Source organism: Pseudopipra pipra, chromosome 16 (assembly GCF_036250125.1).
Source record: "Pseudopipra pipra isolate bDixPip1 chromosome 16, bDixPip1.hap1, whole genome shotgun sequence".
In the NCBI taxonomy this organism is placed as follows: Eukaryota; Metazoa; Chordata; class Aves; order Passeriformes; family Pipridae; genus Pseudopipra; species Pseudopipra pipra.
Window position 1 is genome coordinate 3,244,999 of NC_087564.1, and position 19,694 is coordinate 3,264,692.

Here is a 19,694-nt window from a genome sequence, read left to right on the forward strand (position 1 = left end):
AGACAGTTTGTTTTCTGATTGCTGCTGGGTACTGAGCTGCTGGTTTCATAAGAGCAGTTATGCCCCGAGGTCCCATTTGTGTGTGTGAGATTTAACTTGGAGCCCATTAGCAGCAGTAATCCCAGGCTTGTTCTTCCCTTATGTGCATAATTTATTTGGGTTTGCTTACAATGGATTTCACAGAGGCTCCCTGTGACTGTTCCTCTCACTGCAATACCCTCTGCTTTATTAATGGTAATTGCCTTTCTCTCCGTTTTCCAGCGGATCAGCAATTCAGACAAACGCAGAACAATTGTTCCTTCCGCCACTTACTGCTGCTCCACCACACCTGATGAAGGCACCTTGTGCCCAAAATGTTCTGGGATTGTCTCAAGTGATCTCACAAAACATACTGGGCACCTCATGGTCTGTGGGCAGAGTGCTCTGCTCTGTCTGGAGCTGGCAACAGGATGGGCTCAGCCACCCAGTTTAATGCAACTCTACACGTTTTTTTTTTCCCTTATAGATACTATTTTAAAATATGGGTTAAATTGCTTTTGAGAATTAAATAATTCTCAATAATTAATTAGTTAAACTCCAATAGCAGGGTAAGGAAAAATGTTTGCAGCCTGCCTCCATGCACTTGAACATATAATTTTTTAAAAGGGTAAAGCAAACAAACATGCATCTAGATGATTGCCTCTCACAAAGAGATATTTGGTGCTGTGTGACTGCATTCTTCTGACCATAAATATCTTCATGGCCTGAGGAGACCATGTAGCATGTCCTTTCTCACACGAGAAAGAAAGGTGTCTATATTACAATATAAATCTGTATTTTCTTGAAAAAAAATCATCTGAATTAAGATCAAAGAAACGACAGACCTGCATAAACTGAGCAATCAGCTGTCATAAACCCTGGGTGTTTTTATCACCTGGCTGTGTGTAATGGGGATGACATGGAGGTCCTGCTGTGCTGATGTGTCCCCTGGCACTCCAGCATGACAAGGCACAACACTGATGCCATTTGTACAATGGGAAGAAGCCTTGGCTGTATTGTCTTACCTTTTTCAGAAGCCGGGGCAAGGTCAATAAAACTTCGACACTTCTCACCTTTAAAAGAAAAGGATTGTTTTAGGAGTCAGCAGTTGACTGGTGTTGCTCTGCCCCCTCTCTGGGCTGGGTTCCTGCCACTGCTCCCACCCCAGTCTCTACAGGACCACAGGGCTGTCTCACACTGAGGGCAGACATTCACCTGTGCCTCCATCCTGGCCAAACCCACCCTGCTCACAGGGCTGGACCCTCCCTTAGGATCACAGTCCCTTCATCAGGACTGTGGGGTACAGGTCATGCAGAAAAGCCTTCTTTGCTGTCTGAGCCCCTGCTGGGTCAGTGATGCTCTTTCCCCAGACCAGGAGCAATGCTGCCCTCCGGGTGGAGTGACACAGGAAAAAAAACACCACAGAGGTTTTCCCTGCCCTGGGAGGGCACAGGCCTCTTGCACTGACACTTTTGCCCTCCTGCTTCCCATCACTGGACAATGCCTGTGCCCCACCATGTGGGTGGGAGCATTCTATGGGCACAGAGGTTTCCATACACAGACAGGACACGTGACTAGGTCAGACAAAACCTGAAGCACAGAGAAGTTAAGCAATCACAGAGCATTTAAAAAAATAGTGTTTATAAAGCAGGCAAATGCCTTGCTCTGACCATCACAGCCTGTGCCACTCCCTCTGCTTCATGGCTGCTCCATCCACTTATTACTGCAAATTAAACTCTCTCTGTTTAGGACTCCACCTCTGTTTTTGCAGATAAGCCTATTGCTTCTGAACAGGAAATATATCCTAAGGGTGGATGCTTGGACCTTTCTTTTTACTTCTTCAGGCAGTCAAAGATCATAAAATAACTCCTCTGCCCCAGGTGCATCCATCCACCAAGGGCATGTGTTTCCTTTGATGTGATATATTCCAAGGTCCCCAACAGCTCACCTGACTCGAAGAGTCAGAGCTCAGCAGGCCTGCCAGGGGTCACGAGGAGAATCCATTTTGCCCTTTAAGACTTTAATTGATGACAAGGCAGCTAAAGGAGTAGGGGTTTTTTAATTACCTTTGCTCATTTTTAATTTCAGAGTCAGAGAACTGATTTAGGAAATGTGAGCCATTAAAAAAGAATAAACAGTGAAAGGCCACGGTGATGGCAAAGTCAGTGTGTAATTTTTTCTTAGTTTTAATACAAGTATAGGTACAAACCAATGAAAATATTAATTTTTCTGTGTCTTTTTTGGTACAATTGAGATAAACATAACCATTCAAATGATGACTGTGCTGACATAACAATCTATTATTATAATGCTATTATTACTGCTTTTAATTTATTTTTGCCTTTTTAAACCTATGCTAAATACACTGAGAAGTGTTGTGTACATAGTCTGTAGTCTATGTACAAGTTGCTGTAAAAGAAAAGGTTCACTTGACATTGAAATGAACATTTTGGTAACTCCATGGCAGGGCAGGGATTTCTAGTCTGTGAATCCAGGCACTGCCCAGGGGACAGTCAAGAAAAGGAAGTGACACTTAACCTATCAAAGCACCATCTCTGTGGCCAAAGAGGTTGGTAGGGCAGGCTCTAACTGAGCAGAAGGAATGTCAGATGGAAAAGTTATGAAGTTTGGGAGCAGACAGACAGAAAGACAACTGCTGGATCACAGAGTTCACACCAGCCCAGAGGGGCTGTGTTGGCAGGACCCTGCAGGTCTCCTGTCCAGCCTCCTGTTCCGAGCAGGACTCTCACTGACACCTGCTCAGGTCAACTGTGACATTTGCAGCCAAATCCTCAAATGCTTCAAGGATGGTGTTACCCACCATTTAGGGACTCCAAGCATGGAGTTTTTCCCCTGCTCTGCTCCCAGGGCTGCACCACCCTTCTGGAGAAGTGGCCTCTTATACCCAACCTGAACTTCTCTGGCTGCTCTAGCACATTTCTGATCATTCTTTCTCTGGTTTTAGGGTCGTGAACAAGCCCAGCTCTCCCCATTTCTTTTCACACGTGCTGTACTTTAGGCCTCTGACCAAGAAATCCAGAGAAATATAAAAACTATAAAAGAGTTCTGGACTATAAAAGAGACTGTGCTGTAAGTAGGAAACATTCTCATCCAGAGCCTCAGAGTTTTAGGACATGAGGTGTTTCAGGAGTGCATTGACATAAAATCAAGGGAATACAGGGAGAGTGACCTTTAGATTTGGACTTGATATAAGCAGATTAAGCAGGATTTTTCATTCTAGCCATATGGATCTGTGGTTTGGGTCTGGTTTTGTGGTGTGGTTTTTGTTTTCCTTTTCCCCTTGTTTGTTTTTTTCTTCCCCCAGATGTAAGCTATTATTTTTAAGAAAGTTTTATTCTAATCTGACTTCAAGCTAACTGGCTAGCACTGATCATCTCTCACCTCTGATTGCAGTGAATCCAAACCACAGTACTGGAAAGTTTTAACAAATACCTGACTCTCCACCATGTTATCCCAAGACAGGCAAAGGGGAATGGCATTTGTTACTGTGCAGGAACTGCACAGGCTGTTCTGAGAGCTGAAATGTTTTGATGAGGCAATTCTCCTGACAAGTACGTGCCACACACTTGGAAGGGCTGGAAGTTCTGGACTTCCCAGAATTTTCTGAGTAACAGAAGGAGAAGAAAGAGTATGGAGGTACGTGGTGCCTTTCAGACACATGGCAAGGCACAGAGCCTTTCTGACACGTGTGGGTGCTGAGGGAGCTGATGGTACGAGGGTGTTTGGCTGCAGGTGCCTTGTCTGCAGCACAGGAGGAGAGAGTGTGGTCACAGGCTGTTGGGAGGAATGTGCATCCTCCTCCTCCCTCTAACCAGCTTGCCCAGAACACCATCTCTCCCAGGAGAGATGGCTGTGGTGAGGCCTCCAGTTTAAATAATATGGACAGAAAATGCTGGAATGTCCAGAAAAAGTCCTTTTGGAGTTTTTTTAGCACAAAGACTGAGCATAGACTGGAGACAGGGAAGCTTGGGAGGATGTCACTTCACTTCCAGCAGCTGATGCCTGGATTGTGCCTGTCTTGCTGCTGAAGGTCATTGGAAGGAACTGCACAAGCAGCTCCTGACACTTCCCTTTGTTGTTCCTGTTGTTGGAGCACTGGAAACCCCTCCTCCATTTTCAATGGTAACCACTGGTGGTATTTATAGATCACATCCATACTTCCCCATGCAGACATGCATCTTACTGAGGACTGAAGAAGTCAGCAGTGCTTTCACTATTCCTCTTAGGATTTATTCTAAGTTATTTTTGGATATCTTGTATAACTGATCTCTTAAGCCCTCTTAAGTTTAATTTTAGACTTGGCAGAGTTTATCCTGCTGTGCTGTCCTTTTCCAGATGCATCTTCTCCTCCTAACCAGGCTCCTGGAGAGTCTTCAGAGAATACAGAAAAGGCTGTTTAGAGAAGCAACAAGAAGAGTGTCTGGGATTCATCCCTCTGAGAGTCCTGCCTTCACCCATTTCTGGCTGTGATTCTGACAGAGAGGAAAGCCAAGGAGTGATCTCTCCTGAAGTTCACTCACATATAGAAGAGATATGACCTGGCTTGAATTCTCCACTTCCATGCAGGAGCAGTGGCTGTGAACAGTGCCTGAGGAGGTTTGTGGAGCTCAGCAGTGTCAGGGAGCTGCTGGAGGCTGAGAAGACTCACCAACCACCTAAAGATCCATAAGCAAAGCACTTGGTACCAGCTTCTTCTGTGTCTTCCTAAGGGTGAGGCAGAAACACCATCTATGCAAGTTCTTGCAAACACACTCCCTCCTGACCAGACTGGCTCTGCACGGGCTCAGCTGAGTCTCTGCTGGCCTTCCTGAGAAGGGTTGATGGGTCACAGGGTCCTACCAGTCCAAAATTTACCTGTGGTTTTCTCTATTCAATCCTAATTAATTAATCCAATCCTGCATGTGTGCATGTCTATGTGTGATTGTAACTTGTCAGGGAAATTCAAACAGAAGCAGCCAGGGGTGGGAGGAGATACATCTGGAAAGACTGAGCTGGTGGGTGGGAAAGAGTTTTGAGGTCTTGATATGGATAACAGACTTAGAGCCGATGAAAACATCTCAGGGACCATCAGTGGGATGTGCCTGTGCATCTCCAGTGGGACAGGGTGTGCATGTTTCAGCAGTGATCTCCAGACCTGCTCAGGCACAGCAGGGAGAGGAGAGAGTTTGCTGATGAGGGTGATGTTTTTTCTGTGGGTGTTGGTAAAGGCACAGCTGTCTCTGGTGGGTCTGTGTGGTCAGACATGTTAGTGTCATGCCTGCTCACACGTGTGTGTGTGTGTGTGTGTGCACCTGCCTGTTGAACACAGGCCCAACCTGCATGGGAAGGGGTCCAGCAGCAAACAGTCAAGGGACAAGAAGTTCCCTGGGCCTTAAAATCCCTGGGCTCAGCTTCCCAGGAGCACGTTCAGTGTTCCCTCAGACTTCTCCCATCTCATGGCCCTGCAGCTGAGGAAGATCTCTCAGCTCTGCAGGGCAAATGCTTTCCAGCTCCACAGTAGTTTCCACTGAAGAAAGCTCAGCTTTGGGCTTCTGTGTGTTCTTATGAAACAGTTACAGGAAGATGTGGATTTGATCACTGCGTCAGTGCCAGGGACACAGAGAGAAAGTTGTGGCAGCACAAGGAGATGATCCTTCTGTACTGCTTTCTGCTGCTCACAATGTGCTGGGAAGTCCAGAGCTTCCAGCCCTTCCAAGTGTGTGGCACGTACTTGTCAGGAAAATTGTCTCATTCTGCAACATCCAAACGTTTCAGGAAGGACTGGAAGGCTGTGTGCAAGGCAGGCACTGCTCTGGCAGGGCTGTGCTCTGGAGCAGGGAAAGGAGCTGGTGAGAGCAGGACTGCTCCAGGGATGGGAGCAGCTGCACAGGGTTGAGGGGTCACCCATGGGTCCTGTCACCTTGGGTAGGTACCAGACCTTTCCCTAGTGTGTGGAGGTAGTGGGGCTGCTCCCTTATCTTTTCCTCTGGAGAGCTCTACTCCAGGGTCACACACACTTTGGACAGCTGGACTCTGTGGGAGGCAAATGCTTATTCCTCGTGCCTTCCTTGGGCAGAGTCCAGAGACAGCTGCCCCTCCCTAGTCCCAACAGTAATTTGAAAGCAAAACCTACCCAAGAGAAGTGGCTTTTCCAAATCCCCCAGGTTCAATCCCACCAGAAAACTGAGACCAACATGTCCCATAGAGCCCACGGGTCCCATAGAGCCAGCAGGTCTCATGTGTGGGGTATCTCTGGGCTGCCTTCCCTGCTCTGCTCTGCACACCGTGTGGGCACAGTCACCCTGCAGACCAGGGGTGCCTGGCTGTGGCTCCCAGCATGGATGCAGGCTGGCATTCCTCTGTGGGCCTGTGGAAGGCACCGGGGAGCCGCTGGAGAGCTACCCAGGGCAGCTGAAAGGCAGGTCTGGATGCACAGAGGCTGGGTCTGAACTCCAGCACACAGCTGAACACCCAAGCTCAACACACTCACTGGAATCTCTCTGGCTTCAAGCCTTGGTGAGACCCGTGTGTGTTCTACCCTTTTTTCCACCTAAAATACGTGGTTTGTTTGCTCCTGTCTTCAGGCTCCCACGCTGCCCAAAGGTGGTTGGATTTGGCCAGAGAACACCTCAAGAACCTGGTGGGTTAGGCTGGAAACTGGAAAGAGAGCAAAATAAAACACCTAAAAAAGCTTTGCCTTTAGGACAGTATTCTGCTTCTACCGTGGCTGTTGCCATAGCAAGGACCAGCAGTTGATGTCCTGGATCACACTTATCTGTCCTATGTTCCTGAGTTCTTTCTTCTGTGAGCCAGGGATAAATGGCTCATTAATAACCAGAGCAGCAAAACAAAAACAACTCCGAAAAAATCCTACTTTGTGTGTCTTCCAATGACACGGTTTGAAAATATTCTAGTTAAATAATTTGACTTAAAAGAAATCCGGTAGCTCTGACTGAACTCTGTTATAACTCTGCTTTTCATCTCACAAAAAAAAAAAAAAAAAAGAAAAAAGAAAAAAAAAGAAAAAGCTGCCTGTATTCACTTACTCTGCATAAAATTTTACGAGTTCAAAAGTACATTTCTGATGGAAATTTAAATGATTATGTTTCATTTAAACAACATTCCCTTTTAGTAACACCCTGGCTCACAGCCTGTGACAGACAAGGTCCCCTTTTTTTTTCCCAATAGGCCCTAACAAATCTTTATCTCTCCAATTATATCTGGAGTCACGTGGTTCTGATGAGATCCCACATCATCTAGTGAGAGTAAAATCATTGTATTTGTCTAAAAAAAGCTATAACCCACAAGGGATCCCAGCCTAGACGAGGCTGAGGACTCCAACTACAACTCCAGTGAAAAAAAGTACTACATTAGGGAAAATACAGGTTAATGGGCTCACTCAAAGCGAGTTATCAGGTTAATTAACAACTGAAATATTCCAACTTTGATTAAAGTGATCCCAGACAGAGTATTTAATTGAATTGTTTTTTAATGAAAAATCAAGTGTTACTCTGCAAAATCAACATTTTTCCAGTTGACCCTGTTGATTTTGCTGGAGTGATATTTTCCTCTGGAAAATAAACAAGTTTATACAGAGCTGCACTAAAATATGTCTTGAATGATGCAGACAATTGTTTTCTCTCCCTCTGGCAGCTGCCACTCATTGCTGCTGCCCATCAACATTTCTGCTACTTCTAAATAACATGAGAATTTGTTCCGTTTCTCAGGCTGAGTTTACTCACAATCTGTTTTGGCTTTGGGGTTGTTTTTAGATCTGAATGCTGTACTGCTGTTCTCTTGCAGCAAACCCAAGCCCTTAAAACTTCCTACCTTTAAAAGTGGACAAGTTTAAAGCTTCCCACTTTTTCGTTTCAGGTGTGCTTTTCCCCTCCAAAAAAAAAAAAAAATCACTGAAGTTGGTGATATTTCCATCAGAAAGGTCCCATCCACACAGTGGGGTTCCCCCTTGGTTGGTGGGAGCAGTGGAGAGCTGTTCAGAGCAGTGGGTGTGGGCAGAGCTGGGAATGCCCAGGGGTTGGTGCTGCCTGGCACTATGTGCCATGGCAACTGCGTTTTCCACGCTGAAACTCTCCCTGATGTGAAAAATCTTGCACAGTATCTGAAAGCAAACATCTCCACAGGCTGCTCTCAAATCATGTCTAATTGAAACACAGCCAAGTCACAAGATTCAGCTGATTATCTTGGTAAGACCTGATGGATGTGTACACACATCTATCATTTGGAGAGCTGGAAAATAGTTCAGATTTCTAAACGACTGGAAGAACTGAGGAAACAATAGTGCTGAGAGAGGTTTTCAATGACTCTGGTGTCAAATTAGGGCTGACTTCATAATCTGGAAAGCATTAAAGCAGACAGAACTCTGAGTTGCTTGAAGCATTTCAAGCCATGGAATGGGAAGGGGAGGGTTTCACCTGCTCCCCCCAGATGTGACCATCTGCCACACACTGCTGGCTCTGTGGGAATGTAAATATGCCAAAACAAACTAGTTAGGGGCAATCCACTATCTGTGGGACTGCAGAGTTTCCCAGAAAACTGTAAAAGACTAGAAATGATGCTCTTCACAGAGGATGCAGCTGATGTAGATCCCTCACTGTGTGAAGCATGACATGCCTTCTACCATCTCCCATGGGCTTTGGCTGTTCCATCCAGGCTGGTGACTAACAATGATCAAAGGAGTAAATAACCCATAAGACCTTAAAGCCCTGATTGTAGATGAAATATGGTTCCATAGCTCTCACTCCTTCCAAATATTAGCCATGGGTCAATGTGGATTCTCTTTTGGCCATGCCAGTGCTACTGTCCAGGTAACACCCAGCCAGAGTATGTGCACTGTGTCTGTGCTTTATCTCCAGAGGTTCATGGGCAGGGCAGGCAGAGGTGAAAGTCTCTGACAGCAAAGAAGGAAACTCTGTTTCACAGATGGGATTACTCCAGAAAATGAAGACATCACAAGCTGACAAGTGCCAAAATGGAGGGACAGAAGTCCAGGACAGAGCTTTACTCTCATGGCAGGACACAATGCTGTGAACACGAGTCCTCAGGTTGCAACTTGAAAGATGTGCAAATGACTGCAGGGCAGAGGCAAAGAGATTTCTGGAGGGGACCTTGAATGTCAGAGCCTGTACTACATCAACCTGTATTTCTTCTCCTCAGTTAACACCATAACAGTATTTCTTCCCTGTTTTGTCCATCCATCTGCTCTCTGTTCCTCTTAGCCACTGCAATTTAGGCTGCCTGTTTCCAAGTGAACTCCAGAACCTTATCCCACCTTTCCTGCTCCTGATGCTCAATTGCTTTTTGGTTTGAGGTGTCCTGTTTTTCCAGGCAAGTGCCCCTGCCTTGGAGTATGGAAACTGAGATAACTTTAACCTTTGCTCCGTGACATCTAAAGGAAGTGAACAGCAGCACACTGCAAAAGAATATCCAGTTTTTGAAATCAAGTGGAAAAAAAAATGGTGCTTGCATTTCCTCTTGTGAACTTTATTTCCAAGCTTCTACCTAAAAACTTTGCAACAAATTCTCATTTAGTGTTTTTTGTCTGCCCAGGGGATGCACAGTGAAATCAGGCTGAATGACAGTATGACGTGTTTTTTGATCTCTCCAAATCTAATGAGTTGAAATATGGTGCAATGGCTTTGAGTCCTTTTCCCCACCAAATGTAGCCAAATGGAAGGTGGAACCCATTCAATTTGGTTTGCCTGTGACTATCCTACAAGCCACGTCATTCCATAGTAATAACATCTGCTTCTTATTACTCACTGTCTTCTGTAGTCATTTCTAAGCTAGATCAGCAAAGATCTATATTCCCATTTTGTTTACCAACGAGAACACTGAATGATATTATATCAATTTGTGACTAACAGGAGATAGTAGCCCTATTCACTGGTGTCCTGGTTTTGGCTGGGATAGAGTTAATTTTCTTCCTAGTCTCTGGAACAGGTTTTGGATTCAGGATGAGAATAGTTGATAACCCACTGATGCTTTGGTTGTTGCTGAGCAGTGCTTACCCTAATCAAGGACTTTTCAGTGTCTCATGCTCTGTCAGAGAGGAGGTGAACTAAAAGCCAGGAGGGAGCATGACCAGGACACCTGATCCAAACTGGCCAATGGGATATTCCACACTATAAAATGTCATGCTCAGTATATAAACTGGGAAGAGTTTGCTGGGAGCTGTCAAACACTACTTTGGGATGGGATGGGCATTAGTGAGCAACTGTACTGTGCACCACTTTTTTCTTGGGTTTTAGTCCTCTTTCTCCCTTTTTCTCTATTTTTATTATTTGTTGTTGTTGTTATGTTTTACTTTATTTCAATTATTAAACTGTTCTTATCTCAACCCACTGTTTTTACCTTTTTCTGTTTCTCCTCCCCATCCCAGTGAGCACTACTTGGTTGAGCACTACTTGGTTGCCAGCTGAGGTTAAACCAAAACAACCTATACATCCTCATTTTGAGACCTGTCATTAAGCCAGATCTTCCAATCCCACATAAGGAAAGTTTTAAAATCAGGATTGAGTCTGGTGTTGTTTAAAAACCATGGGGATACCACAATGATTGGTATTCCATCCCTTATTTATTTCCATAGCCCTGAACGCAACTGTTCATATTTTGCACTGACACTGGGGTAAGGCATCTCAGTTGTCTTTGAAATCTGGCACTTATGTGTTAGTCTTCCAGCACTTTGAAGTTTATTCCATTTACAAGGAACTAACAGAACTCCTCAGATGCTTCGTTTAAGGCTACTGGGTTAAACGGTTGAGCACAGACACATCCGAAGAGAAAACACAGTGCTTGCTTGTGAGGTAGAGTAACATATCAAATAAGGAGCAGTTAGCTGCCTGGTCCCTCACTTTGCTCTGTTATGAGGCTCAGCCTGCAGGGACTTTATATCCACAATTTATGTATGATGGATGTTCACACAACGAGTCTGTCTAGCAGGATCAGGAGGACCTAAAATCCAAAACTCCCAGAGCACCACAGACACAAAATATCCCCAACATCCTATAAAAACCTGAATGCCTACCATAAAGCAATCACCACCACAGAAATCATGTACCACGGGAAGAGAGCAAGAGTCATGGTGAGAAACATGAATAAATCTCTGAATTCCTATGGCCTGGCCTAGCTCATCCTGAAAGCAAAATACCAGGGATTTGTCAGGAGGAGCTCACAAGTGCTTTTCTGAAACGGATCCTTCCCCATGCTGCAAAGGAAGGCAAAAATTTGTTACTCTCCCTGTTATCTAGCCTGAGGGAGATTTCCCTTCTGATCCCAAATTAGATCATCAGTTTAATGTTCAGTGCATGAGCAGCCATACCAATTAGATACTGGAGCTGTAATAATGTCAGTGGCAGCAAAGCAGCCTCCTCGCACACTGCCTCCACCTGTAGCCAATTTCTGAAGCTTTAGAGGAGGCATAAAACCCTCCAGAAAGTGTGACATGAATTGAGGCAGCAGCTATTTTTCTCTTGGCTGCCCCTGGTGACCAGCAGCCACCCTGGAGCAGGACACGGACACGGCGTGAGCCGGGCGGGCCAGGCGAGACGCCTCCTTTCAGACCTCCTTAAGACACCAACAAATCAGCTAGGCAGGACTTGCTCCAAGCTCCCTCATGCCAGGAACATTCCTCTTCTCTCCTACAGTTCTTCCTGTGGCTTTAGAAGCACCCATTTCAGCCCATGGATTTCCTTTGCTCACACTGCCCTCTGTGGAGGTGAGGTCCAGAGACACTCTCTGGGAAGCCCATCCTTGGATTTTCACCCTTTTTTCCCCCAATGAGAAGTTACTTAAGTCATATTATTTTCTTTTTTCATATATATATAAGGTATCACCACATCCCCTCTAGCTCTTCAATCTGTTATACTGAAGAGGGCCAGTTTTCTTTCCTTGAAGGAGATCCTCTTTTCCTTAACTACCTCGGGAATCCTTCTCTGCATCTATTTCACCTCCCCCTTTTTCCTACCATAATGTGGCATTAACAAAAGGCACAGGTGTCACCTGTGCCTTGCACTGTGGTGCTGATTTTTCCCTGGAATAACACCTTTCCTTTATATGGCAGCACTTGGCAGCTCACAGTCACCCCACAGACAAATACTGGTCCCAACTTGGTGCTTCTCTTTTCCCTGCAATTAGTAACTACCTGTGACCTCACAGAGCTTTATGCCTTGGCATCTGGTGTTTTTAACCTTCTTTAAAATGTAATACTGTTCTTACAACTCTATCAGACCAGCTCACATTTTCAGTTATGCAGAAAAACCTCTGCTCTGTAATGCCAATGTTCCCAGATTTTGTGTCACAGCGTACGTAAGAAACACAGTCAAAGTAGGATTATTCTCTTCAAATTAAGGCCTCTGTGTTAGGAATTGCAAAATCTTACACAGATTCCTCTTTGGCCAATGAGGAAAACACATAATCTGAGGGCTCAGTTGGTCCCATAGGAGGAGCAATGTAATCTCCCCAAGAAGTGCTTACCACTGTACTCTAATGATGATGTTCATCACTTTAGGCACAGATACCTACACGTGCTGATGTCCATGGGATTGCTGTAGGATTCATCTTGCCTTTATTTTTTTTAGGTGACACAAATTGTATCCCTAGTTAATATGTTCCTAGGCTGCAAATCTCAGCAATGACAGAAGCAGACCCAACCCTGAATTTCAGGACAACTAGAAATATAATCGCCCTTTTCGTATTACTTGCCACAGCCTCTTTGTAAGACTGTTCTTTAGTCAGCTTACAATCTATTTATCCCCATCAGAATAAATAAAATAAAATCTGCAACACAGGTTCAAGCAAAAGGTCTGCTTGCTTCACTGTCTTTGTATTATCTCCAGAGACAGACATTTAGGGAAGAACAAAGGTGTGGGCATAGGGTGGTTCTGCTCATATATTCCCCTTATCTTACCATACTGCATCGATAGTTTGGGGACTTCCCAGTCAGGGGTTGCTCTCAAATCATCATGTTAGTAACAGAAATGGATGTTTCCTCCCTGGGTCCATGCAATCCCTGGTTTTGCCCTTCACAACATTCCCTGGCAGGGAGCTCTGTAGGAAGGAGTATTTGTTTTTGTCTGTTCTGCCTTTTTGTTCTTAAATCACGGAAGCATCAACAATATGTCTTGTCTGATCTCTGTCATTCTCACTTGATCCCCTCCAATATCACATCTCTCTGTACCTTGTGCCTTCCTTCCAGCCTGAAGTGGCTCAGGCAGTTTAGCACTCCCCAGTGTGGAAGCATCCCTGCATCTGTCACCGTGTTCTTACCATCCTCTCCAGTCTCTGTAGCTCTCCTGTAAAGAATTTTCACTGGGACATTCCATCAAACGCTTTTTTGTAAATCCACAGAGACTGGGTCTAATCCATTACCCTTGTCTAAGAAGTGATTCATCTTGTTAAAAGATTTACCTTCAATAAAGCCCTACCTTTGATAAAACCCATTTGTTGCCATGTACTAAGTGCTTTCCCTGAACACTGTCCTAAGATTCCTGGGTCAAGTGGCCTGTATCACTTTTTTCCCAGTCTTCTTTAAATACAGTGATGTACAGATTCTTTCTATTAAACCTGCATTTTCATGTACCAATTATTTCAACATCCTCAGATGGAGATTATCCAGGCCCCCTGGGTTCAGTTCCTCTAGTGCTGGAAATTTTATCTTTAATATAGAGCTCTACCTCCTCAATTCCTTTTACCACTCTTTCCTTCCTAACAATTTAGAACTAGCAATTTTTACATTCCAGTCAGGCAAATAAACCTGCCAGGTTTCAGTCATGCCAATTATATCGTATTTCTCATAATCCAGCAAGAATTCCCAATTCCTCTTGCCTTTAATTACATACTCACAAGGTGCTTCTCCTGGTCCCTCTCTGGACAGCCACCTGCAGTGAATCACTGTGATATGCTTATTATCACAGGGGGGTGGGGGAGAAGGTGATGCAGAACCACTCTGGAGCTGTCAAAAGGGTATGGCAAGTTCTGGTCTTTATATGTCACAGATTTACTCATTTCTGCAGGATACACCTCTCTCCTTCTCTGCTTCCTTCTCAAGGTGCACTTAATGTCCATAATTATGGCTCATTTTGATGCATCCTTACCTACCATCTAAATTCCATTATCTACCATTTACTCCTTCAAGAGCGCTAAGGAATATTTGGCACAGAGCATACAAAGAGCTAAAGGCCCCTTTGCCCTCGAAAATCAATCCAAAACCACAAAACAAGCCACACTTATCCATTCCTACTCTTCTGACTGCTGTGGAGTATGGGAGCATGATGGAAGGGCTGTTTATTTAATGGGACAGTACTCTTCAAAGGCAACTAGGCAGCTGCTTCCCCCCTTAGTTGTGTATGTTAATACTGAGATTGCCTGTTCATTGGCAACGAAATCAAGATCTGAGTTCATGGTGGGTTTTTTTTACTAACATCAAAGCAAACACATTATTGAGTGAAACTATCTGACTTCTTATTGTTTCCCAGCTCTCCAACTCCTCTACCTCTTAGGATACCATCTACCACCTTACCTACTTCATGTGGTAATTTTTTTCATGGCATGTGTGTTCTTGAGTCGTGGAATCTGCCAGCTGGTTCAGCACTGCTGCTGTTGGTACATCACTGCTCTGGGATCCCGTGGGGTGCCCTGTACTGCCCGAGCACAGCCCCAGACTGCAGCTGTGCAATAAGATACACACTCAAAGTCACACTCAAAAAGAAATTAAGTGATAGTGAGCTTGGCTCTGAGACATCTGGCCATGACCAAGGAATTCAGAGCCAGGAGGAAGCCCCAGGTACAGTGTGTGAGGGTAGAACAGGACCCATGACCAGCAGAGCTTGTGGGATGTGCTTTAGCTTCATCCTCTTCCAAGCTTAGATGCATTTCTCCTACAGAAGGTACCTCCACCTGTGTGGCATCCAAAGCACTAAACCCACTCTGAAAGGGGAAGCCTTGTCCTCTTTTTGGTAGACGTGGATTCAGCACACTTTTGAGACAGAAATTGTGCTAAATAATTACAGGACTCCCCCACCAATGAAATATGAACGCTCCAGTCCCTCTGTTCCCAGAGGAGATTCACAATTACATTTCTCAGGTGCTAAATGATTTTTGAATTCTTTAGCTGTCCTAGACATGCTGGATAAAAATAAGCTCTAGATTCACAAATTATTTCAGAAATAATCACAGCATTCAATCTCTGTTAGAGCTGTCAGTGAAAACTAGAAGCTGGCAACAAGAGGAAGGCACGCTCTGCTGGGGTCTGCACAAAGTGGATGACATGCTGTTTGCACCTCAGCCTCTGGAATCTAAATGCCCATTGCAGACAAACAAGGGGAAGGAGAAGACACTCAAAAATTGGTTTGCTTGCAGCCTAAACGTCATTTTAAGGTGTGACTGTGTCCCAGCCACGCCAGCCAACTGGAAGCCCTGGAGTCCTGTTCCTGGAGTTCCTGCAGCATCAACCTGCTGGGAACTGGTCCTGATGTGTTGGCTCTACAAGATCTGCTGTGTTGCAGCTGCACCAGTGCAGGGAGCAGAAAGTTTTGATGGTGTGACTGGAGGGAGAGAGAAATCAAAAGCCTGGTGGCTGGATGAAGAATGTGGCTCACAGCTGGGCAAGTTTGGAGGCTCTGCATAGTTTTGACAGCATCACGATCACAGGGAGTTACTGGCATTCACGTGTGCCTGGTGGGACTCACACTGCTCAACTTCAGACATCAGTGAGTCAGTGAGGAACCAGGGATGGGATGGGAGCTGTGGGAATGGTGCTGACCATAGACTGTGGCCATATGTTCTGCTGACAGAGGTGTGAGGCTGCGAGTGACTGCTGAAAGGACTTTGCCTGGAGGAAGGCTGCTGCTGCAGTCACTCTCAGTATGTTTTGGGTAAAGCTCTACAAAAGATCTTATTGACAGTATACAGTGCATTCAACTGGGGATTTTTGCTAATTAGATACACTACTATTTAATACAAGTAATACAATACTATTTAATACACACATGGTGAGTGTATGACTTGTGATACCTGCAGCACTGGGGTCAGTAAGTGTGCTGTGGATGGTGTGTTGAGCCCATGGGATGGATTACTCACAGATATCTCGAGTGGGGTGGCTGTACATACAAGCATGACCACTGTGCTGCTGGATTGGGGCTGGGTGGTGCCTCAGATAAAATGATCACCAGTCAGGCTGCAAAAGGCCATTACAACATCCTGACAGTCTGGTATTACAAACCTGTAACTCTGAATGAAAACCTGTCAGTTGTTTTATGTTGACACTATTAGGGACAAATTTAGACCTGTGTCCATTACATTGTTCCTGTTCTTACCAGAAAAAAAATATAGTAAATCTGAATGAGGGAGCTGTCTGTCTAAGGCAAAATGTCCCTGCGCCTGCCTGGATTATTTGCAAAGGTTGGTCCCTCCTGGTCTGCTAACTCAAGAGTACTTTCCCCCAAGTTAGTGTTTCAAATAAGAGGAAACACACATATGGCTGCTGTGGTGGTGTGGGGAGGGAGAAACAACCCCTTCTCTCCTGCTTTCACCATAACTTTCTAAAGCTGGCTTCCAGCTCTCTCCTGAAATCACCCACTCCAGCACAGCTTTGTTTACCCAGTACAGAATAGATCACTGTATTTCTCTTCTCCCACAGATAACTCACTTTTCTGAGTGGGCTAGAGTCACACAGTTACAACTTATCTCACACATACATCTTGACTTGGAAAGATTTCAATATCTGCTAGAAATATGGGCATGCTTGATTGTGCCAATTCCAGCTAAGATGCTCAAAAAGCCAGAGAGTCTTAAGCTGCTCACTCAGGCTGCTGTGGCCTAAGTTGATTCCCAAATAAGTAAGATAAATCATCCTTTGTCTGTGGGTTTGTTTTTTTTTTTCTTACATCAAGAGGGTTGCTTTGGTGCCCTCATTTCAGCATGCAGCTGTTTATTGACACTCTCAGGGCTGGAGTTCATGAACTTTCCTTTTCTTATATTAAACTGAGTTTTAATGACCAACTAATTATTGAAGCACTATCCTCAAAAACACCAGGGAGAATATGTAACACACAGCCCTGTGGGATGGAGCGGGCTGTGAGCGCCCGCCCAAATTTGCCCCACTTTGTAGTACCTCCCTACAGAGCACTTTTGCCAGGATCTCATAAACTTCCCATTACCAAGAGATTGTGTCCTCAGAGATGTAGGATATTAACTGTTCCCCTCTCCCAGCAGTGGTGAAGGACCAACTCCCCAGTCTCCTCCTTGGGCAGTGGCAGGATAGGATGGAGACAGCCCAGCAAAGAACCAATATCCACAATCCATCGTCTCATACTGTGTCACATTTGTAAACTTTATAATCACATATAAAGTGTCACATTTGTAAACACATAATCTAGAAAAGAGCTTTTTCTGAGGTAGAGTTTGGATGTTTGCTCTACCAGACAGCTCTGGGTGCAGGGACTGTCAGTTTGCACCTGCTGAGACTTCCATGGGTCCCATGGCAGCTGCCTGCCATCCACCCTCCAGTGTTTGATATCTTGGTAAGTGCCAGGGTACAGCAGAGCAAATAAATGCACCGAGAAGCTGGAGAGATGTCTTTTTGAGTGGTTCTCAGTAAGTAAACGGCTGAGCAGGGAACAGAAAGGAGCTTTCTTGTGCCCAGTTGTGCCCTTTAACTGCCATTTCTCTACTTCAACAAACAAACCATCCAGGAAGGGCTTGCGGGTGGTCACTTCCTAAAGGGATGCCAGGAAAGAGGCAGTCTAGGCTACAGCGTGATAAAAACTGTGACCTCTGTGCTCTCCCTGCCATTCAGACCACCGTCCTCGGGGCAATCAGAATTAGATGTCAGAACCTCCTTAACAACTCCCGGCCGCTGCCTTTTGTGCGCTCCATGGAGCAGCTCGAAGGGAAGCGCTGGCCGGTGCCCGGCTGCAGTGCCCATGAGGGGAGCACACACCGCTGCTCAGGGGCTCAGCGGGCTGGAGAGCACAGACCCTGCACCAGCCAGCAGGTGAACAAGCAAAATCCTTGCTCTCGCTGGAAACAGGTTGCTTTTCAACAAAGAACTATTAAAATCCTGCCTCTCTCTGCAGGGCGAATCTGCTCTAAGACACAGCGCAGCCTGTGTGTTTATCGCACCGAAGCAAACACAGAGCTACACAAGCTGCAAGGAAGTTGTTTTATACTTACCAGCAGCATTGATATTTTCCTCACAGGAGTACCAGATCCCGGTGTGGAAATACCTGAAAAGGAAGCGGTCATCTCCCGTCTCCCAGCTGTAATGAACCACATTCTGGTTCGTCTCATTTGCAGTCTCATTCCCGCCGTAGTTGAGGCAGTTTGTCTTCTTCTCTTTCCCACAGCTCGGCTTGGGGACCCTCTGTGTGCCCTCACACCAGTGGGTCGTGATAAAAGCTGTTGTAGAGAAGAGGAGAGCCATCAGATTCAGACTCACTGCTAGCAGGGCTCTGCATCTTCGATTTGTCTTCATGGTAAATCCGCCCTCCCTCCCCCTCCTGCTGAGAGAAGAAGTCAAAGGGGTTTGTTTTATTTGGGAGAGGGGGGGGCTTTCAAAGCCTCTCACGATTCAGAATCCAGTTGTCCAGGCACCAAAACTCTCAGCTTCTCCCAATCTGCTGTTGTAGCGGTGAAGGAAACGCTGCAGCCAGACTCCCATTCTTCCCTTCACTTGAAATCCTGCCTTTGCACGTTAAAGGAGCAGCTGCAGGCGCGGGAGCGGGGCCGTCCTCTCGGAGCCGGGGAGCTTCAGAGCGCTGGCGGGATCGCAGAGGGTCTGCCTCGCAGAGAGCACCAGGAGCGAGTGAACATCTGCTCGGGTACCACACATGATCCCAAGGGGCTCCGCAGCCTCCTCCGCCGGGAGACACCTGCAGGCTGCGAGACTCGCTGTCCTCCGCTCCCGTAGGATGGGCAGGAGAACTCAGCGGGCGGCAGGGGCAGGGACAGATGCTGCTGATGCTGCCGCCGTCCTCGGCAGACCTCGGCGACCACTGCAGCACACGGGCGGCTCGGCCGGACTTGGGGGGAGGCGTCACGGCTTAGTCCCGACAAGAATTATTATGTGGAGCGGTGAAATGCATTTTTCATATACCGGAGGATAGAGATTCGTCCAGGAGGAGGAGGAGGAGGAGGAGGGATCGAGTGGTACTTTAGCATTTCTGCTCTGAGCTAGCGAGTAGTAAATCCGGGGTTTGATTCTGCCCTCAGCACACTGGTGTAAATGTCTCTCTTCAGGGGCTTGCTCTGGCAGTCAGCAAAGCCCTGGAGGAATTTAGATTTGAGTGTGTGATGAGTGAAACCCACATCTTCCACGACACCAAGTGGAGCCCCTTTCTCAGCCTTTAATTTCCAGACAGAGCACACACAGATGTTCTGGCTGAAGTAGGTCCGTAGGAAATTTTGTGGGTCCTGGTTTGTGCAGATGGAGAGAGATAATTAGAGCAAACCCTGGCCTTTACTCACCAGATGGCAAGGCTGTGAGAGCAGGGAGCACTACTTAATATCCTATTTCCAAAGAAATTGCCCTATCGTGATGGTTGTCTGGGTTGTAGAGTTCCAGACCTCTCTCCACATTGCTCAGAGATGTCTGGTGAACACCAAGTGCCACAAGGAGCAGGACACCTGATGCTGGTGAAGGGACAATCCCTAAGACCCTG

The 19,694-nt window shown here is 46.0% G+C and overlaps 1 protein-coding gene across 3 annotated transcripts in view; it reads right to left on the reverse strand.

Moving 5' to 3' along the window:
- GSG1L (GSG1 like) overlaps positions 1-19,260 on the reverse strand; it is a 56,333-nt gene extending 37,073 nt beyond the window's left edge. Inside the window, exons 1-2 of one of the 3 annotated variants that reach the window (XR_010434671.1) lie at positions 18,208-19,260; positions 1,044-1,091 (exon numbers count right to left, since the gene is read on the reverse strand). Coding sequence is in view for 2 of the 3 variants with exons in the window: in XM_064672725.1 (XP_064528795.1) it covers positions 1,044-1,091; positions 18,208-18,508 (349 nt within the window). In the remaining variant the exon portion in view is untranslated. The remainder of the gene's footprint in view (positions 1-1,043; positions 1,092-18,207) is intronic. The other 2 variants (XM_064672725.1, XM_064672724.1) reach the window with 2 other exon arrangements.
- Between the last annotated feature and the right edge of the window lie 434 nt (positions 19,261-19,694).